Source organism: Caloenas nicobarica, chromosome 3 (assembly GCF_036013445.1).
Source record: "Caloenas nicobarica isolate bCalNic1 chromosome 3, bCalNic1.hap1, whole genome shotgun sequence".
Lineage (NCBI taxonomy): Eukaryota > Metazoa > Chordata > Aves > Columbiformes > Columbidae > Caloenas > Caloenas nicobarica.
The window spans coordinates 74,028,883-74,054,718 of NC_088247.1; the positions used below are offsets into that span (position 1 = coordinate 74,028,883).

The 25,836-nt window shown below is 36.6% G+C and overlaps 1 protein-coding gene across 1 annotated transcript in view; it reads right to left on the minus strand.

Annotated features, from left to right (window-relative positions):
* PDE10A (phosphodiesterase 10A) overlaps positions 1 to 25,836 on the minus strand; it is a 190,977-nt gene that overhangs the window by 80,036 nt on the left and 85,105 nt on the right. The window contains exon 3 of the mRNA XM_065631131.1: positions 1,086 to 1,114. Coding sequence (XP_065487203.1) covers positions 1,086 to 1,114 — 29 coding nt within the window. The remainder of the gene's footprint in view (positions 1 to 1,085; positions 1,115 to 25,836) is intronic.

Here is a 25,836-nt window from a genome sequence, read left to right on the forward strand (position 1 = left end):
ATTAATTTTTACCTAAATACCTTTATACATCCATAGCACATCATGTATATGGAGAGCTTCTCCTTAAATACACTCATTTTGCACATCATTTAATCTCTCTAACCGTCTTGTAAGAGTTGAACTTCAGTTCCTGCTTATGCCAGACACTTGCTCTCAGGGTCACCAAACCAAGGTTTCCACTACCAGCCTGTTTCAACTCCTTCCATACTCCAGTATTTTCCAAAGGACTTCTACTGAAAGCAAGACCACCCAGCCAGCTTTCAGCCAGCCTTATTTTTAATATGTGTCACCTGGGAACACGAAATAGATTATGCAAGACATTAAAGAAGAGGAGCAAAACAGGACTATGATTTCACCTCAGAAAGCTGTAAGTGGCTCCCTCATCTTATATGAAACATTTGGGTGCTTCAGGCTGACTGGACACAACTGAGGCCAACAGATTGCCCTGTACTGATCTTTTGTCATTCCCAGCAAAGGCACTAGTTTCTAATAGAACCTCCTAACTAGTCCTCAACCATGGACTGACAGGACACTTAAGGCTAGAGTTGGGAATTTATTACTGAATATGTTTTTTAAGATTTTTCATTATATTTCATACAGTACACTGCAAAATATTTCATATTAAAGAGTTTAGCACATCTGTAGCACAGTACATCTCAAAGGGAATTATTAAATGGGGCATATTCCTTCCCGTGATTCCTCTTACGCTTGCCATCTCTCGAGGCAGTAATACTGATTAAATAGTCTACTGTTATGCCTAAGCTCAAAGTCCCATGATTTTCCTCGGTTCTGTGAAGTACTTTTTTAAAACTGGATTGCAAAAATAGCACTGTGACAACTCTAAATTTGTTAATGCAAAATACCCTTTAATTTATTTACAGCCAATCAAGTGTTCTCAATACTTATTTCCCTTATTAACTGTTCTCTAGTCAGACAGTACACCAATTTTTTTTTTCTCTGGAGATCCACTTTGTCCATGGAATAGAGTCAAATCTTGATCAGAAACTGCACAAAAATCATCTCAAGTGAACAGTGGGCTTCAGAGACTATACATCTTTTTAGAGGGGATGGAAAGTAGCACTTACCCTGCTGACTTCTTTAGGAGTCGATTCATCTAAGAGAAAACAAAACAAACAATTAGGCACTCAGGGAAGTTTCTAGACTGCAAGATAAACAAGATACTGCACTTCAAACAATTTTTGCACCATTGTACAAAACTTCTAACATGGTTCAATTAAGTAAAAGAAATCTGATACTGGTGTGCATTTACAAACTTTCAACTTCTAAATCTAAAAATGAATTAAAATTAAAGCATTCAAGAATTATGTCCTGACTTGATAGAAATAGAAAATTTCCTACATTTCCTATGTCAATTCACAGGCCAGCTAAACCAATAAGTCCTATATCATTCTCCTATATTTATATTCTAATTCAGTAAAACAATTGTTAGTATTGTACAGTCTGAGAAGTAAAGGCCCTTTTTGCTACCAAATATATGCCACCAACATCCTACAAGTTAGTCAGTAAGAGCAAATTCGCCAGTAGAGTCAGACTTTCTGAAGATCAAAGATGCTACTCCTGCTGACTTCTTTGGATGTGGAAAGAAAGCCTGGTGGCCACAAGACTACAAGACTATGACCAATGTGATCTGGCATAACATGTTACAAGCACATAAGATTATGACATTTTATATGCATATTTATACATAAGTATGTATATATATATACACACACTATCGTGTTGTCTTTTCAAATGCAAGCAGACTCGTGCATTTTTTGTAATTTAAATATGTAAAAATAAACATAGGAATGATACCAGATCACTATCTAAAACATTGAGTGGTATTTCTGAAAACAAAGGAAAAGCAGTTATACAGCAAGAATGCATCTGCCACAGGAAAGGTTTCCAACTTCCAGTTCAACCATACTAAAAGCAGCTTAAAGACATCCTTACAAACCTCCACTGAGTTAGCTGTTTTTGAAAACATGAAGAGAATTATTTGTAACCTTTTATTTGATCCTAGGAATCAAATTTCTATGCTTTGGAAATTAATTTTAAGTCACCAAATAGATTTAATCTCACAGAGAAAAATCATATGTTTCTATTTCTGGCCCTTAATTTTCACATATTTTGATTAATCTCTACTGGGTGGATTTTCAGATATCTCTGTCAGACACAGACATAGTATCACCAGGCTGCTTAACAACAGATACACTACATTTTCCCCAAACTCATCCCCAGGTGAAGAAGGAATCTCAAGGTGCCACTTGAGAAGGGCACATTTATAAATATTTCAATGCTATCATCAGCAAAGGCTCTTCCGATCTTACCATTTAAGATGACCTTTCAAAGAATAAACCTAAAAAAAAAAATTCTAGAAAACAGATCCAAGACCAAATTTCCAGTGAAAGAACTCTCAATAATCATACTGATTTCTTCTCAAAATTAAATAATACCAAGTAAAATAATTTATTTCACAATCATGAGTGAATGTTAGTCTTCTCTTACCCCCAATTAAATATGCCAGTAATTTACACATGCAGAACATGGAGATATTTAAGGTAGTTCTGTCATTTGCAATGCAATGTGTAACACATACTCAGCAACGTCCAGTGATCATAGTATCTTCTTTGACTCGACAAATCTATATACCAGTTCCAAGAACAGCCAAAGTCAGATTCAAAATCCATCTCCCATACTACTTTATTTCTGACAGTGGGCAACAGAAAATGTGATCAGAAGAAAACTGAGTGATGACATAATGATGTCTTCTCCGGAATATACCCTGTTTTCTGTAACCACTAGATCAAACATTTCTTGAATCAGTGGTGATATTTTTCTGTTTAAAAGACTAAGATGGGGTATTCTACCTCACACTTTTGCAGAGGTAAGAGGGGTGTTAGATTTTGGTTGTTTCCTTTTCAAACCTGAGCCACCATCCTTGAGCATTCACAACATTGTCCAAGTTCCATGGTCTAAATATGTATTACGAGAAAAACTACATCTATTTTATTTTGAATCTGCACATTATGAATTTCATCTGATGCACTCTATTCACCTTATGTATGGAGCCTGTGATTCTACAAATCTCTCAAACAAGCCATTTTCTGCTTCACACCCCATCAAAACGTTTCCTGGCTTGAGAAGTCTGGTCTGGTTTACTGCTGGTGCCAAGCAAGGCGCTTGGCAATGCTGGTCGCTCTTGCTGCTCCTACACCCTCTGATTCCATTGTGTCCTCCCGGGGTGGGAAGTCCAGGACTATGAGCAACACTGTGGCTCACAAAAACACAACCAGGATCTACAGAATGACACAGGGGCAATTTAGGGCTCCACTCTCTCTTTGAAAGGAGTAATACCTAACATTTTACCTGTTTCTTGATGGTTACTAAACATTGAGCCAACATTTTCAAAAATTTATACTTTGCAATACCAGTATCTCCCTCCAGAGCTCTAACAGCTAATTAAGATCCCACTACTGCAAATGTAAAATTAGAAACATCTTCCCCCATGTAAAGCAGTCAGCATTTATCCATGAGAAGGGGGAATAAAAGTATCAAATACTCTGTTAATACATCTAGATGGACACTAAATTGCTACACAATGAGCTAGAAAATATTTTTCCATATTAATATATATAATGCCTTTTTTCCCCCTAGAGGAAAGGAAGAAATGCAATCCCATGAACCTGAACTGAGACAAATTGGTTTTCTGGAGATGCAGTATTTAAGGCCCAGGTACAGGCTGAGGGACAGGATGCACGTGCACCTCGCTGCTGGCACCCTTGCTGTGGTTTTATCTGTAGTGCAGAGCGCAATACTTCCCTTATGACGTAGTTTCTACGAGCTAAATACAGGGAAAAGCATTAGAAGAGCACCTTTTCACACAAATTACTTTAATAGACAAAATATAGCATTAATTGATACATTAAAGAGTGAGCTGATGAAAAATACCCTCATTTGCATATTCCTGTTTAATTTAAAAACCATGAATTTTGTTTGTTTAAAAGGTACAAACACATGGATCTCTTGTTTGTAAATCAAATTCCATGCCTGTAAAATACAACGCTTTTAAAGAAACAGATTAACCATTAAAATAAATTCAGAGACATTAAGCACATTAATAAATAGCCGCTTGCTATAGATTTAAATCTCTTGGAAAAATTCTGTGCTTGAATATAAAGGTCCCCATTTATGATGGCAAATTGCATGGGAAAACAGTCAGATAGGGGAAAATGTCTTATTAGTGTCTGCACTGAGGGAAATAAGCACCCTGGGAGAAAGTGTTTGTGAAAGAGATCATACAAATGCTCCAGACACTAGAATCTTTTCAGTTGAGAGTTCACTTTTTCTTTAGACATCAAATACAATCATGATATATTAATAAGTGTCACCTTCTCAATGGCACTTGTTAGTAGTATTGCCATTCACAAAATTTAGGAGAATCATGTTAACTTTTTGTGATACCTGACATAATTATTAACACAAGAGTAGTACAAGAAACATGTATGATTTAGTTCTGGCACTCTGAACGTGCCAACATTGATCTTAACAGTTTCAAAAATAATGTGATGAACTCTTGAAAATAAATCGCTAAACTTGAATAAATTAACTTGGCTGTACTGCTCAGTTGAGGCTGTTGCAAGGTGTATTTTTAACACCATAATTCTCCACGTGGTCTGATGGACGGTGAGGTAGGTAGTCAGCTACAGCACAATGGGAGCAGCTCAGAAGAGCCCATGATCCAAGCAAGAAGTAATTTTGTCCTCCAGAAGCACAAGGCACATGTCAGTAATGCAGCGGAATGCTTTGGTTTAGCTAATGCTATAAACTCCATTATGCTGTTAATTTGAGCATAAACACTCACTGATATCACAGCTGGAAAAACAAGGAACTGTGGGGAACAGAACCAAACTTCACGAAGTTTGCAGGCCGAAACCTTTGCACCAGCAATGATGTTCATCTAGCCCACAGTAAGCTGGTGCCACCCACTAAATGTGCAGAAAATGGTTCACTTTCTAAATTTTCAAAAGCAGGTAACTATCCTAGGCCACAAGAATAAAGTTAGATTCAGTTTTATCTTGACAACGTTGTAAACATTACTATTTAAAATGCTCTCTTCAGAGTTAGTGATATCAGGAGGAGGCATGGAAGAATAAGAAGAGTTCTGTCACAAGATTTGTGTTTTAAGAAAAAAATTAAAACTTAAAAGACTATAATACCTCAGCTTTACTACCTGTACAATTCTAATTAACAACTGCACAACACACTACAGATATGCATAATAACTGGTATGGTAATTAAAGACAGTATTCATCTCAAAGCTTCCATGCTAAACCAAGAGAAGCAAGATAGGAAGAAGCAAAAAACAAGAAAGGGAACAGACGGGAAAAAAAACTCCACATAAGGTTTGGCATTTGGCACAGTACAAATGAAGCCAAGTTTGGTATTTGGCACAATATACAGAAGACCAGTTTTAGCTTGGTTTGGGGTTCTCTTTTTTGGGGGGTGTGTGTGAAGGGGTATTACATTGTGTAATAGTTCATTTAATAGGAAAAATTTGGATTTATTTTGCACATTAAAAAAAAAATCTCATCTCATACTTGTCTTTCTATGCATGCTTTCACCAGAGTATGCATGCTTTAGCCAGAGTAGTCACAAAACCAACTGTAACGCTAAACAAGTGCTCAAACATCTCAGATATGATATTCTGATGCGTTTATCAAGGAAGCAATAATTTTAATACCTAGTTAGTTTCATCACAGGAACTTGTTTGGAAAAATAATATTGCACTTTCTGCCTGGTCTTATGCTGTATTTGTTCTATGTGGTTAAATATTACTGCTGGTCCACCATTGTTGTTGATGACAGCAAACAAATGCTTAGGATTAATTCTGTTTATTATGAGATCCCAGATAGCTGTACAGTCACATTTTCCCAAGGAATGTTTTCCCACACAACAGATGTCAGATTGACCTAATAATTTTTCTTTTCAAAATTTGCTTTAGGTTCCTTTTCCTTCAGCTAATAAGCCACGAGTTGTTTGGAATGCAATTAAACCAGCATAAATATCTTTCCTGCTTTTTTTTCCCCTTGAGAAGTGTCATACACCCACGTCAATAGAAATTCCACATCAATAAATGTAGATTGGTTAATCTCACCACCATGAAATAAAGTTTACCAGGTTTAATTTATTTCCGTGGTAGAATGACATCAATCAGATTAGTTCGTCAGCCTATTTTAATTGTTATTTGCATCCTTATATGAGACACTCTGCATCCTTATTTTAGACACCACATACCTGGCAGCTTATGCCTCCATTCCACAGAGACACCTTAGCTGAGGGTGAGTTTCCTAAAGCGGCAACTATCACCCATATAACAGAAATGCTAAAGCCATCATTCAAAAATATTCTTGCTTCTTAATGCATAGTCTCGCCAAGAACACCTAAACAGTTCTTCCTACTTTCAGCTGTCTGGATTTATGTCACAGTTCAGAAGTACTTATGATGTTACTTCATTGAAAACTAAGGCAGTTTGTTTAGACATGGACTTAAGACATTGAAAGGGAAAATTCATTAGTATTGATCCCCGATGGCAGTCTAGTTTTCTTTCCTTGAAGCAGGGCAAAACATGAATTCTTTTTTTTCTTTTTTACATCAACAGTGAGATCCACATTTTTTAAAGTTCCTGAGAAAGGATGCTCCATTCTTCCTCTTCTTAAACACAAAAGTAACATGGAACAGAAGACAAATAAGTCCTGAACCAAGACTTCATTGCAGATGGTAAGCAGAGAAACACATTGTCAGCCTGCCAGGTGTCCTAAAATTGTTATACACTCCTTTGCATATAAGCAAACAGGGCACTAACATGAAAGAGGAGTCAGGAGACAGTGCATTTAACTTCATTAGAGATAACCTAAATATTTGGAAGCTCATTGTTTTTTCTGGTCTTAGCCCTCATAAAACTGATGAAACATTTGGAGCAATTTTGCAGTACAACCCATTTTGACCGCAAAATTACCAAAGAGACCCTATAAAAATATCACCATCCCTTGTGAGAACAGAAAGGCATACAAAGATCCAGATTTTGCTCATTTTTGAAATTGCTTAGCAGTCCAAAACACATTGATAGTAGCTCCACACTTTCCATATCCACGAACAAAAAATTCTCAAGTGTATACTTCATGTGACAATTTAAGCAGGGTATTTCCACAAAATGATGATCACGAAAATTGTTTTATAGTCAGCATAGACTTTCTCGCTTCTGTTTAAATAGAGGGATGATGCATGTGCTTCTGAATTCGTGGAATGACAACTTCCCCACGCCAGCTAAAAGTGTCATAACATTCTGAAAAAGTCTCTCAAGTTGAATACACCTCAGCAAAAATCATGTTGGAACCTGGCACCAGACCGCCAGGAAGAAACTTCATAGTTTCCAGCAGTGAATGTACTTCACCAACACAGTCTACAATTGTGTTTTATGGTAATCAGCCTATGACTTCATATCCTACTCAACACAATTGCTGAATGAAGAGTGTTAAACTGGTTAGCTCATCTATCTTATCAGTCAACAATGTGCAATTATCATTGTTTATTACCGGAATACAGCCACTAGACAACAGGCTGAAGATCATGTGTAACAACTTCAGATTTTTGTCATACTTAACAGTTCACAGCTACACTGTTTTGGCTATATCTACCACTTTTCTTGCCTGACACTCAATTCTGTTTGGCATTCACTGCACTAGCTGTTGTAGGCAGCTTTCTTTAAAATTGGTTACAGGTCTTGCAAACATGTTTGGTGAAAGAAGTCTCTCATCCAGTAGTAATACAATTTCAGTATCACTCTTGTTAAATTAAACTAGATTTTCTCCTATTTTTTGCTCTCAGAATCCTGGTGGTTGCTGAGTATTAGGTATCCTTAAAGTTTACTGCAATTTATGTCTCAGAAACAGCATTAACACTACTAAGCTGTTCCCTCACTGTTGAATAGAGCTGTTCCTTCACATTTGAATGTGTTTCAAATATACTACACAACGGTTGCAGTTTTGTTGTGTTCGGCAGGTGTTTTCAATGAGAAGGAAAAAATTACATCCTTGTTAGCTCAAATACTACCCAGACACGTACCTTAAGCAATTCCATGGAAATCAATAGAACTGCCACAGCATGCACTGGAAACCAGAAACACTTTTATGTATTAAATGTCACAGCATTCCTGTAATGTGTAGTGATCCAGGGCTGAAGGAGATCATTAAGAGAGAATGGTACTCAAAACAAGTCCTACAAAGCTCCAACAACATGAGAAAGCCACATTGGATCTCGTCCACTGCAAGACACTGGGATATTATAAAACATATATCCATACTCTTTGGACTCTGGTGGGCCTCTTGGGTTTGGCTTGTTCATTCCTAGTCCACGAATATCTGTTCCTGACTGATAAGCTGTCTGGAGGATTTCAAGGAAAGGCAGTTCCTCCTCCTTCCCCAAGACCTGTATCCAGCCTGTCCTCCACTCAGCCCTACGAGGCCCGGGATGGGATTACAGTGCACACACAGCTCAGTATCATGAAAATCCCACCCCCATCACGGAGTGATGCTTCAAAAGTTTGTTGGCACAAACAGGCCAAAGAAGTTTCAGCTTCTGAAGCAGAAAACACTGCATATGGCTCAGTGACAGCAAGAGGATATAGTAATCTTACACTTCCCTTGCATAAAAAGAACATCAGATACCAATGTTTTTACTACAATTCTTTCCCTTTAATTCTTTGTATTTTGTACTCATCCTTACTTTTTTGTTTACTGTATTCTTACCTTACACATAGGATTTTGTTAGGGAAAAACATGTCCATGTAATAAAAGTGCAAGCTATTGCACTCTAATGAAGTTATTTGAAATTTTCAGATTCCAGTGTTTATCTGCTATAGAGAATCTAAAGTAGAACAAGAAGCTTTGCAGCCTGAATGATTTTCTCCTTTCTGTGTCTCTGCCTACATTGAAAACAAATGTCAGTTTATTGAACTTTGCAGTAAAATCCTCAACATCTGCAGAAAAATCAAGACTGAGCAGTTTTTTTCGCTTTAGACCAGCTGACAAAAGAAACAAAAGAAAATGCCCCAGAGGAAAAGTTTGCTAACGTCAACAAGGGTTAGGGATCATTAGTGCTTGAGATGATAGGTTACCACATGGGAGGGTGTAGTGATCCGGTGTAAAACATGTTTATGTCAGGGGAATCATTTCAATCACTCTGAAGAAACCCTACTGTAACTACAACATATGTACATTTGTATTAGAGATGTATTTTATTTATTTTACCCTGGAGATTGAAAACTGAGAAACACAGAAAATGTTCAGATTAATCTGGATAATACTGAAGAAGAAAAAGTGACAGAATAAAATTTACAAATTAAGCCTTTTTCCTTTTAGAATATTTCAGTTGATTCGTTTGTAATCATAATCAAGCTCTCAGTGGCTGTGTGTTGAGTGTTACAGAATAATGATGTGCAGATAATTCAGGATTTTGAAGTCTCTGAAAAATAACACATTACACTAACACGATACACAGATTGAAACCAGAGAAGATTGAACTATTTACTACTTAACAGTACCACCACCATAAGTGAAACATTTTGCTTGCAAGGAAGAGCCTGGTAGAAAAAAAAAATAATTATAACTTCAGGGAGCGTAAAGGAACAGAATATGTAACTACAAAATTACAGACAGCTCTCTATCAAAGACAATGATAATGACATCAGAATTTCTAAACTAGGCAGTTTTACTTTAAAAATATTTAAAATGACAGATAATTACAATCCTCGGGAATTATACAAGAGAAAAATCAAAAAAATCCAAGACCGGTTGTGAAGTTCAGTGTTCTTACACTGGCATTTCAACAAATGCAAGGTTTTAACTCGCTCTAGTAGCAGCTATGGTATTCAAGATACTAGGCCAGACTTAGAAAAGTTTTCAGGCAGTGATAACATGCACTAGGATTTCCAAAAATCTCTAAACAAGCCAGGCACCCAATTCCTTGAAATGAAAGGAAGTTAAAATATCCCAGCTATGAGCAGGCACAATGATTTACCACAGCTCAAGTGAGAATAATAATTCATAAAGTTGTGGGGACTTAGCCACCTGTGATCCCATAGCATCATCTTAAGGCTCTGAACTATGTAATGAATCTCTGATATAATGCTTGACCTAATTGATGAACGTTATAATATTGGACAGAGACCTTCCTAAAAAGCCACATAAAAAATGTGACACATACCAGATGTTCCTGGCTGAAAACAAGGACGTTCCAAAAGTTTATATACCTCCAGTCAGTCTTCTGTAAACGTCAGGACACGCTGTGACAGCCAACATCAGAGACTTCAGCACTGGTACACATTGCAAAGTCATGGCACCTAACAGTCCACATACATCAGGAGTTATGGTCATTAAATACCTTGGCACAGTAGCATCCAGATTATTCAGTCCTTTTATCCATCCATAGTGGTTCTGTGAGAGATTCCACCAAAAAAAAAAACCTACCACATACCAACTTTAAGTAGAGAAACTTTGACAACGGCTTCAAACAGAGGACTGGCTCTACCATCAGACACAGGTGGCTGCCTGCAACACTCAACCATAAGCAAGGGAGGTAAATCACAGTACCTCTGCAGTTAGAAACTTAAGACAGACTTGGTTACAGAAACTATCCCATTTTTAGAGTTTGCAAGGTAAATGTGCCCCAGACTCACACCCATACAGAGAACAGATTAACTGGCAGCTTCATAGGGAATTCTCTGCTCACAGTCCACCTGACAGATACCAAGGAAAAGGGAAAACAAAGTGTAGAAACATCAAAAAGAAAACTACAAATACAGATGTATAAGCTTAGAGTGAATGTAGAACTGGATGTGTTCATGCAAGACAGAATTACTTTCACGTGCTTCTTTATTTAACTAACAAAATCCAATGCAGATGGTAAATTAATTTAAATACTAATAATAACTCAAGAAATATATAGAGAAATCAGCTGGGAAGCTAATAAACTATATCTAACACAGCAGTAAGAAAGGGTGCAAGTACCACTTCTGTTGGTGGAATAAAGGGAACCAGAGCCAACCATACCTCCTCAGCATGGCTGAAGTTGCCACCTGCTGGGATAAGGAGCTGTGTCTGTCTCCCAAATTGTCAATCTAAGAGAACTACTAATGATCACACACTGAGAGTAGGCAACCAAGCGAGAAATAAATTCCTGCAAGTATGAAAAGAGTAATTCATAATCTAAGTCCCCTCTCCCCATGCCTTCAAAATAGTTTTGAAATAGTCATGACTGAGGAATCTCGTATTTTGTCAGTTACAGCATCATTCTTCCCAGCTTCCTTCATCAGGCCTGCCACACAGCTCTGTCCACACCAACAGGAGTTTCTTACATAAAGCAAGCATCATAAACCTCCCTGGAAGAGGAATTTGGAAAAACAGCCCTGTGCTGCAACTGCTCCTTAGACTCTTCCTTTATATTTGCATTAAGGAACACCAGAGCTGTATTAGTTAATTCATTTGGGTCTCACAGGCATACATATAAGACCATCTGATTTTCACAAGCAGTAAATGGCCAGCAGCACTAATTTGTTCAGGAGGTACTACAGAGTCAACCATATCTAATCATCAGACCCACTCATTCTGACACCTAACTGCAGGAGTGAGATTGAGTTACACATCAGTACACCAAAGAGAACAGCCTAGTAACTACATAATAAGTTGGTGGTTCAAAAGACAAGCATTAAAATAATTAAATAAAGCAAACCTGAACATGGAAAGAAGAGCCAAAGAAAAGAACTTCAAAACAGTTTCAAAAGGAGGAGATGGAGGAAAAGAGGGACAGAGATGCCAGGATGAGTAAGAAGCTTGGAGAAAGATGTCAGACGCTACTGCGATCTATCTTACTGACCTCTCTAGGATTACTTTACTTTTTGTCAATTAAAATTTGTGCAAAAACAAATCCTTTTGTTTGTAACATTGTTGAGTGCTGCTGTTAAAGAAAAAACTGGAAACTTTAATATTAAGCTTAAAAAATACAGCTGTCAAGAAAAAAGGTAGTTGCTTCAATGTTCTTTGCAATTTTTGAACAAGTGAACAGATGGCATTATTAAAATTCTAGTAGAATGAAGTATTTATAAGTTCATTAGACAACACTAACTATACAAAAAAGGACAGTAACATTGCAAACAAAATCACAAGATTCAAAATAGCATAAAAGTACAAATAACGGTTATAAACCCACATTTATGAGTTAGTATATAAAAACAATATTCCCAAATGAAACAGAACACACTAAAAATGCATGAAGTAGTCTATAAAACAGTAATTTATCTTCTAGGGTCACTTCCAAGTTACTTCATGCATTCTGAGCCTGAATTCTATACAAAGGGTTTCAAGTTAGTTTATAAGACAACTGAGAGAGGAAAAAGCCTGTTGCTTTTGCTACATATATGTAAAATTCATACTATGATATACAATAAGTAATAATGAAATTATTCTAGAACTAAACCCCCACAGAAATTTCAGTCTTATTCTCTGAGGTGATGTTCCCAGAAAATAAACAAAAGGTCAGCCAAATGTGTCTAGCACATGTATTAGTGCTTTTAAATGCTGTGCCAGACTGGCTTATTTGATACCTGAGATGCTTTGTTTGCTGTTCTCTTCATCATCTTGAATTATTAGCCTATACAGAATTCACTTAGGAATAGTATGATTTGTAATTGCTTGTCTTACTTTCTATTGTCTTTCTTCCAGCCACAGCAATGTCTCAATTTGGTAAAGGTGGGTCTGTTAGTATTCTAATTTACTTGAAAAAGATGCAAATTCCTGTCACCTTCAAAATGTGACAAAATGGATTCACTATAAAAAGAGATAGCTAACACTGAAAATTGAGCTTTCACTCCAAACTAATTTATACCAGTTCCCATATGCGCTGATTTATTCAGATGTACACCACTTTTCTCTGCAGTTTTTATTAGTACTATCTGTGTTAGGGTTTAACTCCTTTAAGCACTCTATCCACTCTCTATATTTTATCCAGTCTAACATGTCGTTCTAGGAAAGTCCTCAATTTAATACCTACATGGAAAATGATTCAGACAGATGTATATTATTTCAAAATGTCTATTTGATCCAGATTTTAAAGAATTCCATGGCACTTTTTTCTTTTGATAGATCTATTACCTAAACCTTATCCATTTTTTTTGCCAATGTGTGCCTATTTAATCAACTATAATTGATGCAATGTCAGACTAGAATATTTGAAACTGTTTCTTCCCGAAGAGCCAAATCTACCTAGAGAGGAATTGCAGGGTGCAGGTCCATACCAGCAAAAACCAATTGAAGCCTGAGCTGCCACCCTTGAGCTCTCTCCACTGCCTTGGGGCAGTTTTTGGCTGCAGTAGCTCAGCAAATTTTAGACATAATTTACAATTACACAGGTACAAGGACCAACGCAAGAGAAAGGCTGGATATACAAACCCAGGGATGAAAGCTGAGGGCAGGCAGCGTGGGCTGGGATGGACACAGAGTTGTTTCCTGGGAACCAAGAGGTTTTGGTTTGAGTGAATACTGCTTAAGCAGACAGGACTCATTGGCATCTCAGCTTCTTAATGAATGGGCTCTTCAGGACTAGTTCATGCCTCCTAAAAGGGCCTGAGATTCTGAAGATTCTTAAGGAGGCATTGAAAGTTGTCTTTGCCAAGATAATTGTTTTGTGTGTTTTTGTTTTGTTTTTGTTTGTTTGTGGTTTTTGTTGGGTTTTTTAGCATGATAAGTTCTTTCATATGTGATAGTTTCAGATATAATAAAGGACACAATTACAGCTACCTTGAGGCAGGAGACACAAACAGACACATCCTCTTTAGTGAAATGTAGCAGTTGCAGAGTCGTCTAGATTTAATGGGTTCTTCCATTTAAAGGGTATGATGATCTACATCAACATTCATTTCTAGTTAATAGTTTTCTCTAGCACATTACTGGAAAGAATAAGAAGTTTTAATATGTTTTAGATATCTCTACAGCGTGCAGAGAAAGGCTTAGGTAAAAATTTACACTATTATCTTCAAATCTTGAAACTGTTTTAACATTCAAGACAAACACAGCTAAGTAATACGACTGAGCAGCTTCTGTTGGTCCATCCTACACTTAAATGATTTAGGATTGCCTCTTTAGACGAGAAGATCTTCAGAACAGGCAAAAGAAGGAGGAGAGTAAGATTTAGAATTATTGTTAGCTTCCTGGATTTGAATTATTTAGTGAAATCTCAAGAAGGAAACAAGCATGGAGAGAAACTCACTTTGACAGCACAATGGCATATTCCGTAACTGTGTTCTGGAAGATGCCTGTGATTCCAATTACTGATTTATGCTGAATTATTACCTTTACTGCGTTCTTTTTTCATTAATTACAGGTATATTGAAGTAATGCAAAACTACAGCCTATTTTACTTTTGTTTGCTTGCCTACTATAGTATGCCAATAAAATTGGATTAGGTATGCCTACAATGTCAGTGACAGGGTAAAAACATGTCCATTTCTAAGAAAAATCCTGGCTAGAGACTATGATTTTTACAAAGACACTTTAGGAATGAAATTAGTCTACCATGTTTCTGCTTTGGCTTGGGAGAAACATGACCTACGTGGGTAGAGAAAATTTATTCCTGTGAATATATAATACAAATGATTACCGTAAAATAAAAAGCTATGGCTAAAAGCTGTAAAGTGGTGGATGCATCATACTGTGCAGTAGAAAGCAGAGAATATTATAATAGCTGGCTTTTCAGTGGAAAGACTTGGCAGTCAGCCACATGGTGCAGACTGGGTTCTGTCCCCAAAGACACATTCGCGTCGGCAACATATTGGGAGGTTGTTTAGAGTCTAAAGATTAAGAAGAATAATCTTTCAATTTAATCTATCACCTGGTCAATGTTAGCCATAACCATATTGTACATAATTTGATCCAAAGAAAACACAACAAGTACTCAGAATTATTTTAATGACAGAATCCCGTGTTCTTGTACTAAACATCATTTTGTAATTATCAAAACAAGCAAAAAATCCTAATTAAATGTTCCAGTTCTGTTTTAGAATATTATCAGTCACTAGACTTATTTATTGTTCCATATATCATTTAGCCATAGTGTTCTTTAATTTGACATATAAAAGGATTTCCTGTAATCTTAAAACAAGCTACATAACTTCAGGCATTCTTTTAGAAACTCTAGGTTGTCTAAGTTAACAGATAATATTAATATAAGTAGTACTTATTACTTGAATTGCAACTTGTTAAATTCTGGAAATTGTGTTTTCTTTAAGCCCAAAGAAACCCAGGCTCTGTAGTATCCTACCTGACCAATCTACAAATAGCTGGAACTGAAAATCAGCAAGAAAATGAAAAACAACAAATAGTCCATATTTGTTGTAACGTATGAGTTGTTAATTGAAAGGGACCAGTCTCTCAGCCTGCCATCAGCAATACATTACACAAGCCATTCCTCCCTTTTCTAGTCAAAGTGTATCTACTCCCGCTGGTTTTGCCCATGTCCTATGTTACCGCAAAGGGCTCCAGTTTCAGTATGTCAGGGAATCTTTAAAGAAAGCACTAGACAAAACTGCTTCATATTCCTGTCTTTACTGGGAGAGCAGCCAAGGATGTTTACAAAAAGCATAAGCGGGATAAGCAGGTAAGCTGGTTCCTAAGTTTCTCTACTGACAGAGCAGCTCAAGTTTGTCATGTATTATGCCACAAAGTCTCTGAAACACTGATCTTCGGAGCAGCAATTTTTCTAGTAAATGCTAAACCTAGCAGTGGAAAACTCATAAGATTCCGAATTTGTACAAGGACTCAATTCATAAACAAGCTAGGAGGTTTCTTCAGATACAAGTTCGGTAGGAAAGACACAGTAAATGCTTAGGTACTGACACTTTCCTTAACACAACTATTGTTCACACACAATATCTTTTTGGCCAAAGTCACAGACTTCATCTTTAAATGTGTTTTAGGAGCCATACAACACCACTCTTGCCATCAGCTCAAAGAAATGCACCATTATTCAGCATGTATTCTCCTGCAGCAGTTCAGTTGGCCATAAGGAATTCTAGGTATCATTTTTCTTAAAAAAATACATTCTGGTCTTGCATAAACCTAGACTTTTCTAGTAAAATTCATGAAACGAACCAGAGCTATGTGATTTTTTTCTTGTCTATAAGGATGTTAGTATTTGGAAATCAGCATATACTTTTGTGCAACCACTAAAAGGAAAATTTGTGAAGATTAAAGATATAAAATTAAAAAAAACCATTTAATTGAATATGATCTCTCTTGCAAATAATCAGAGGTGTTTTCAAAGCAGAGGTCAGACTGAGGCGATAACAGGATTACTGGAAGGTCAGAACAGAAATTCAGTACCATTCTCTAGATTCCTAATCTGTTTCCTCAAGGAAACACAGGAGTTACCAAGCCAGTTTTTACTGATTCCTCCACCAGGTTTGGATCCTTAACATGTTCTAAAAACATTCTCAAAAATAAAAGTAGTATCTGATGCAAAACTCTTGAAACAGAAACATAAAGTTTTGTGGGGCCCTGGTAAGAATGAAATAACACCTGCCCTCCTTTTACTTGATTCTCGTTATGCAAATGTGTGTCCTTATCACTTAGCACAGCAACGGTTTTCCTTAGCCCTTTGAGAGGTACAGATGAAGACTCAAGGATATGAAAATTGCAATGATAGAAGCCCTTATTAAAGTTTTTTTTTTTTTTCCTAAGAGGTAAAAGTAGGGTCAGAACTCAAAGCTGTATTAAATGAAGCTTGCTATCAGTCAGAAAGCCCCTGACTACCTGGCTCTGAGACAAATCTCATCTAACTGCTGTACAAAAAAAGGCTTCAGACAAGTGTCTCCATTTCTGCACTCTTTAAGAAAATCCATCCTCAGAGAGAGCACTGAAAGGAAAACAACCACATCTGAGGGATTTGGACATATGAAGAGAGGAAGAACCCGAAAACCAAAGGAAATTGTTTCATCGCTGTGTCATTAAAAAAAAAAAAAAAAAAGCAAGACCTCAGAATGAAAACCTACTAAAAATTATATATCTCCCAATAATCTTAGAATTACAGAAATATATTGTGCTGGCTTGAATGAAAACGAGTTAATTTTCCTTCATGCAGTTAGAAACCTTTCTTTTTTGTAGCTAGCACAGTCGAGAACAAGAAGATAACACTCTGGGACAGAGTTAACTGAGAGCCCATAGGTGCAAGGCAGCTAGCAAGGGGGACATAGATGGGGCAGACCTTGACTGACATCGACTGATTCCATCCCATTAGCGTCATGCTTCATACTTAGAGTCGGCATCTTCTGGCTAGCTTCAGTCAGAGCCAGGATGGAGACCTGTTCAGGGGAGTTCTGTTCAGGACTTTCCTTAGTTGGGCCTTTTGCCATCCTGCTGTTTTGCAGAGACCTCTAGGCCTTTCTGCCTTTTCCTCTCTTCCCTCTCTGGGATCAGCTGTTAGGAACCAGGGTGCTGCTTCCATTTCCTAACAGTCTGCAGAATAAAGAGTTCTTCAAAAACTCAACTAAGAAATTCTGGAGTTGAGAAATCTTCCAGAGACAATATTGTATTATTTCTAATAATTCATTAATGTGTATTTTAAGATGCATCACAGAAGTACAGAAAAACAAGTATAATAACTCAAGTACTAAGATAAATTCAACCAAGATTTGATGAACATTTATTAAGAATGAAAAAAGGCTAAATCAAATATCTTCTGCCACTTTAACTACAGATTTACAGGAAGATAAAAAAGAATAAAAGAAAAAAGTTGAACTTGTAGCCTGACATTTATTCCTGAGAATTCTGTGTACATGACAGGTTTGGTGAGTTTCCTTCAAGTGTATTTAAAATAATCTTATTTATGTCCCTATATCAAAGGGCCAGTCTTGGCAATACTTACATAAATCTGTCTTTGAGGAAAGTTGTAGCATGTATTCCAAAATTTGAGTTTATCTATTCTCATAAAGACTTACTTGTGAAACATAAAACTGCTATCATGGGCCAGTGATCCATTCATCAGTATTCAGTTCGAAAAATGACCAATAAAAAATGTCGAACTAGACCATGTCAGACAACAGTATTTCTGAGATTTCCTATGTTTCTTTGACTCTCCAATACTGTTCCATGCCACCTATTGTGAATGGAAATGTCAAACATTTTGAAGAGTCTAAATTGTTTTGCCAGACCTGCTCAAACCATGTTGATTCATAATTTGAGAAGTCTTATTAATGCAACCGAGTTTTTGATTGAAAAAACAAAACAAAACAAACAAAAACCCCACAAACCAGAACTTGAGAAAAGGCTTATAATACCCCTTTCCTGTATTATATGCTGTCAGTTTCACTGTACTTGGTGTATGCAGTTGGCTGTTACAGTATGTACCCCAAACATTTAAACATATCAGAGATTTACTGTCACTGATGACTACTCACAAGCAAAGCTTTTTGAGGAACACAAGTATGTTGACAGAGGGGATGATAACAAATGTTTTTGGCCACAGAACAGTTGGAAAAGGCAATCTGGTAATAGTGCATGCCTGTGAAAACACACCATGATTCGTAGAATTAAAGTTAGGCAATAGGGAATATTCAGATTATTCCTGAAGCACATTTATATGATATACCATGAAATAGATACATGATAGTAAGCCAGCAGATGTCACAATGACATGGCTTTCTAGGTTATACAACGCAAAGAGAGGACATACTGGTAATCTAAAAACTTCAAATGAAGTAACCTTCTCCTGTCCTAAACGGGCATCCACTGTGTGGGTCATGACAACTCTGATTCAAAAAGATGGGTCACTGTGTAGTTACTAGCTTTAAAAGTTGTTTTGATAAACCTCCACAAGTGTTCTACAGTAGATCTAAAAGTCACTGCCCAGCAAGTCCCCAGGAGTAAACCTATCTCTATTGCTATGTAGATAGCTGATGCACTGCATTAAGATATTTCTGAGTATTCACAGTGGACACACTTGAACTGAATTAGTATAATTGTAACAAGTCTGTTGTCAACCACCAAAACATAATGCACTGTTACACTCAATTGCTATAAATCCTTCAAAACTCACACACATTCCTCCTCCCACACCTATTACTGAATTGCGTCTTATTAATTTCCTAACCCTTGTTCCTCATCAACACAATCGTCTCTTTCCTTTTCACTCCCCATACTTATTTAATGACAAATGAAATTAAACTTTCTGGGTGAGGACCAAGCACCTTGTAAAAGAGCTCTCTTCTGTTAGCTGAAAAAACAAATGAGCACACAAAACATTCTCCTTTGCATTAAAAGAATATAAGAAAGTTATTCTGTTGTTCAGCGTTACTCAGCAATTTCAACTGGACAAAGATAAAACTGCTCTTTTTCTGTAAGCCAAAGAAGATTCACAATCATCATTTATGGGTATCTCTGCATAATGCAGGTTGGAAGAGAGAATAAAATAATTTAGCTTAGTACTGCAGCTAAGCAACATGAGTCTGGACAAGGTGCCATCTCCAAAGGGTTTGAAAGATTCCTTAGTGTTACAACTAAAAAGATCTATTGCAGCTTATCTAAAAAGATCCATAAACAATATGTTATAAAAAACACAAATTCTTTTTCACTATATTCAAATGTGTTAAGACAACTTGATTCACAATTCTAACAATGGATGGTAAATAAATCCTAGAGAAGCAGCAGAAGCATAATCATAGAATAGAATGGTCCTACCCTGCTAAACTAAAAGTTTGCCTACTTGAGTTCATTGTCTATGACAATGGCTAGTAACAGCTCACTATGGAAAAAGTCTGAAGAAACTACACTATAGCAAAAAGAAAGAGAGCACAGACTATAGATGCACAGAGTATACTTACTCCAGTATGTCCTCAGAGCAATCAGACACTTATGAATTTTCTCAGCTGGAGGCTGCATCAGGATCATAGTATGTAACAGCTCTTGATGAAGTATTTCTTCCTTGGATTGTGTCTAATCACTTTTTGAACCCATTTACATTTTTAACATCTAAAATATCTTATGCTAATAAGTTCACAATTCAGGCATGGGTTGTGTGAAAAGAGACATCCTGTTGTTTCAAATCTGTAGCCAATTCATTTCTTGGGGTGCCCTTCAGATCTTCCATCATAAAAAAGGTAAATCTGTCAACTGTCTTCATCATGAAGCTATAATTACAAAACTTCTGCTACAGTTAAGGTCTTTTGCAGAATGAAGAATCCCCCTCTATTTGGTAGCAGTACCATAAAAGTCATGACAGCACAAAGATAACAAGCAAGGTAGGCTTTGTAAAAAGCTAATACTGTTATCAGGAGCAGAGGGTCTTTTTGTAGCTAAATTGAACTAGATGCATTAGCCATTTTTTAAAAAAAAAAAAAAAAAAAAAAAAATCACACCTTGCTAACCTTCCTCCACCACAAGCCCCCTACAAAAGAGCATGAGATCTGCACATACTAAACAAGAACCCTCAAACATAATCTGTTTAGTTTAACAGACCTAAATGGCTTCACAGAATTTATGAAGAATAGAAACTCAACATCACTGTTGAGAAAAGGTTATTCTTAAAACAACTAATTCTTTTTAAGCTTTTCAGTCCTGATGCTCAAAGAAGACAAGTTTTTCAAATAAAATTTATACCTGTTATGGAGTCAACAGCAGTTGATACCACTTTTATAACGCATTTAATTTCCCCCACAACCTCCTTAGACCTGAGCTTTAAGTGTTCCAAAGGGAAATATATATATATATAAATATATATATATATATATATGTATCCATCCCTCTCAGGCCCAGAGAAGATGACAGTCTACAATCTCCTCCTGTTCCATAATCCATAGTCACTCATTTCACTGAAATTGTCTAAATTATTAAAATAATTAAACATAATTATAACTCAGTGTGCTGTTATCCAAGTACATTCTTCATTGGCAAAGTCAGGCTAAGTGGTTCCTACAGTCTTCACATTTCATTGCCCCCCTTGGGTGTGCTAACAGAACTGTTAACTTGTCTCATATTGGACCAACAAAAAGATCTAAGTTTTAAAAAAAAAAAATCTTCCTTTTTTGCTTCTATTTCTGACTTTCAGAAATACAGCTTATAGACTTCTACACATCTGTTTATCTTTGTTCTTCTGTGCATCTTGAGAAAATGACATGACGTGCACAAAGTGTCTGAACTTCAAATTAATCACAATTTTCCTCAATGACTTAATGATGTTTCCTATTTATTTGCATTTGGCTGAAATATCTATTTGCTGCTAAGCTCTAATGGCTGGTTTTTCCACTAGATTCCCAGCACCTCTCCTTTAGCTGTATTAGCTAATTCAGGCTCGGCCTAAAATAAAGAGGAAATAAGGCTGAAGACTGGGCTTGAACATCACCTGTACTTGACTCACTGTCTGCACCCACAGCATGGCTTGGATTTCGCCAATTTGCACTTTCCCGAAAGAACATTTGGGCCCAGTTGAGAGGACTAGCACCTGCGCAGCGCCATTCCAAGAGGCAGTTTGGATGCAACATCCAATTTGGGAGGGAGGGAAAAGTAGTTTTGCCTTGTGACTTCTGCCATGCAACTTGGCTTCAGAGGTAAAGATCAGTCAAAAATTTTATCTGTTAATTTATTCTTCAATTACTCAGCTTTACGAGATTCTTTTAAGTCTCTATACATCTGGTTTTAATTTTCATAGCATGCCCAAAACTTTATCATCCTCATATGCACCCATTTTTACAGAGAGCCTATAAAAATACTTTCTCAGACTGCTGATGACCTCTGTAGTGAAAATTGTCTAGGCGTTTCTATAGCTTACTTCCTAGTTTTTAGCAACTTAGTAATCTACAAGAGGACTTTTCCTCTTATGCCTGTATCTTTGACTGTCGCTGAAAAAAGCTCATGTCAAATCTTTGTGGGTTTTTTTTGTTTGGTTGGTTGGTTTGGGTTTTTTAATCTGAAACTTGAGCACACATTTTCAACCAAATAACTTCCATCCACATGCTTAATAATATCTTCAAAACATTTGAGTAATATTTGTGACACCTTTCTTCCATAGAAATCTATGGCAGCTAAATAGAGGTAGCAGTGTTCATTTATGTGCAATAAACTTCTCCCTCCCATAACATACTTAAACAAGTATCATCACCTAAAGCAATAAGTTAGGGAATGTACAGCAGTAAATCAACGGGAATGAAGTCATGCACAGACCTTTCTCTCACTGAATGAAGCAGGAAGTAATTTAACATGCATAGATAAAACATACCAAAAAAAAGTATTTTATTATAGTCTCGTTGAAAGTTAATTGTCAGGATTTATTTCACTATGCATAATATGAAGAAGTAATTTTTGGACAAAGCTACCTCTTCAAAGCACTTGACCTACCAGTGACCACTAGGACAAATAAAGTGAGTACCTATGACTCACCATGAAAGTATGAAAAGTACACTCTTTCCATCAGCTGCACTAAATCTGATAGGCGAGCACAGAACAACTAGTTAAAAACTCAATCTAATCATAGATATTTTGAAGGATAAAGTAACTGAATTACCATCATCATTAGCTAAATCATTATAGGATGACACACTGAAAATTGATAGTCTTCATTAAGCCCAAACTACGGATATGCTGATGTCTGTGCTTTCCATTTCTGTCTTTACAATCTGAATTCAAAGTCTTAAGGCAACAGGGCAGTTTCAGAAGTAAACTTTCTGCTGAAAATCTTCACTAATAGCCAATATAATGTAATAACAACTACCATTATTCGTTTCCACCCACAGACACATAAATTCATCCATTTAGAAAGCATGGTGTTACCATTTACATCCCACTAGCCATCTTCACAGTAAAAGATAACTTTCACTTGTCCTCAGGGCTTCCTGTACTCCCTGGGAGATAAAAGAGATGGCAGAAATTTTCACATATATTTTATATGGACAAGGTATCAAGAACTTTGCTGAATTGAGTTTTCTCTACTGGCATACAAAGGATCCATGAATAACTATGTTACTTACCCTTTCTTTGTGCACATGTAGTATAACAGACTATGAAACTCCATGATCACATACTGTCTTTTTCACCAAAGGTGCAAGTCTCATTTAATGGAGAGAACAAGCAATGCTAACATTATTTTACATTTTTTTCTCGTTATGCTTATTGGTCAATGTTTGATTACAGGCCTTGTCTAGCCAACATTTCCTAAGTTAATACTTTTATACTTGGATTAAAAAGCTACTGTCTCATAAAAGTTAATGACTATTCCCTTGTTCTTATTTATTGCTTTCTCATCTTACAATCCATGGGAATGTTCCTACTCCATTCTAATGCAGGTAAAACTGGTTAGCTTACATCACCATAAATAATCATTATTAAAAATGTTGGCTACATTGGTATACAGTCTCCACACGTGATCAGAGTGATCATCATTTAGCGAGAGTTTTTTGTTTGGTTGGGGTTTTTTTATTTTGCTTATTTTTTTCTTTTGCTTTCTTGATTTTTACTCTAGAACCAAAGATCCCATGTACAGGAGGGAAACAATCTGAAAACAAAGAGCAACAGGGCCAAACATCATTAAGGAGTACTCTCTTGCATAGTAGGGAAATGGGTCCATACTGTGTACAATACTGATGAACGCATTATTGCAATGCTATCCCTCTTAAACTGACTACATTTTATAGAAGACATTGATAATTTGAAAAGGTTCAAAATGTAAACTGATGAGAAACAATAAGAAAACTGGGAAACTTCTTTCTCAGTAAGATACTAAAAGAAGATCCATGCCCCAATTTGCTTGAAAGATGGAGAAATGACAAAAATCACCATCTGTTTACTTGCTAATATATCTAGCAGATACAGGCACAAAATGATTCAGTGAAGACTATAAAAAAGGAGAAGCAGTATTTTCGAATTAACAGAAAAAAAATTTAGAAACTCTTAGAAACTCTTCATTCAAGCCTAACAAAGACACGACAAACATCATTTGAAGTATATGTTGAGAATAATTGCTCCAGATACAATGCGATTAACATAATTAATTCAAGAGGGAAATCAGACCAAGCAGTGATATCTGCTTCCTAAAGCCAAACATCTCATCATTAAAGGATCACCCTCTGCAAATCTCTGATCATCTAAACAATTCTAAATATGCAGAAGAGCTCCAGAAAAACAGAAATAATGCCTCCTTCACCTAACCTACTCAAAAAAAAAAAAAAAAAAAAATCAGAAAAACTCTCACATACTTCAGCAAATGAGAAGAAAACAATCCCAAAACACATTCAACTAATGCACCAGGCTTATATTTGCAGTTGCTTGGAGTCTGCTACTGATAGCCATTCAAATAACAAATCATAAAATCAGCTATTACTTCAACATCAAGACACGTATTGAACAAAAAACATCATCACCACTCAAGACCTAATTATTATCTACCAAGAGGCCACTGCTCAATATTTCTGTACTATCAGTACATAAGAACAACTCCTGATCTGTCTGACCTAGGTATCCTTTCCACTAGACTTTTCTTCTGCCCAAAAGAACAGCCCAACAACACAACAGAGAGAAACTTTTTCACTAACTCTTCCTCAATATTTTCATAGCCAAAATGCAGCCACTTCTAAACTGGCTCTCTTCAGAATAACCCAGGGAAAACAATAAAAACCCCATTGAACCGGACACACAGGAAAGAAACAATTTCACCTTGGACAATTATACTGACTGTTCCAGGAAATGACTCAGTGAAAGAAAAAATTTAAAAGCAATGGCATAATACAACAGCCTCTCCAGAAATCAGCTCTAAAATTATTCTGTACCTGTGACAGATGTATGCCATTTTCATCATCTGCACTAAAAGGGCATTCTCGTGGAGAGCTCTACCACAGTGCTGGGAAGTGCCGTCACTTCATCTCTCTGCCTCTGAAATACTGATACGCTAATATAAGCTATCTAAAGACATGAAAAAATGGCAACCTGTAAACTCCTCTATACAAAAGTCTACTGATGCGTTTTGTCTCTATGGAAGTAAGCATGATACCAAATGCATGGAGGAACAGCATCTATGGAGTCAAGCTCCAGATACTATTGCAACTTTTTTGAGAAAAACATTCACAATAAAGACAACTTTTATCAGTCTGGATATTATCCCAGAAAGTAGCACCTGTCAGCATCATATCAGTTACATTGGATCAGACCAACAAGACCACCTAGTCCAACATCCTGGCTCCAGCTGGCCCCAGCAGATGCTGATGGAAGAGTATGAGAAGGGCAAGCAATTATGTCACTCGCACTAGGGGGAATGGGACTGTGGAAAAAAAAAACCAAAAAACCAAAAAACCAAACAAAACAAAACACTAAACAAAAAACCAAACAAAAACCAAAAAAACCAACAAAACAAAAAAAAAAACGCATCTCTAAGAAAGGCATCAAAATATTTAAATAGTGTGGTTTCATGATAAGAAGCATTAAGAGCTACTGCTATGGTGTCAACAGCGGAAGTCACGCATTACCCAAATCATTCCCATATTCACTCTTGCTTTTTGGGAAGTACGTTGCCTGTTTGGATATCACAAACGTAAGTACAGCAGGGCTACATCAGACTGAAACAGCGTGTCTGCAGCATCAATGAAATATTAAGACAGCCTAATTAGAAATCAAGGAGGTGATCAACATGCTGCCATCTCAGTTCCTCTAGCCTAGGTTGGGAGATGTCAGAATCACAGCAAGCTGTGGAGTGTCACACAGTGATACTCTCCAGCTTCTGAGACCCTTCATCTGCTATGCTATAATACAACTA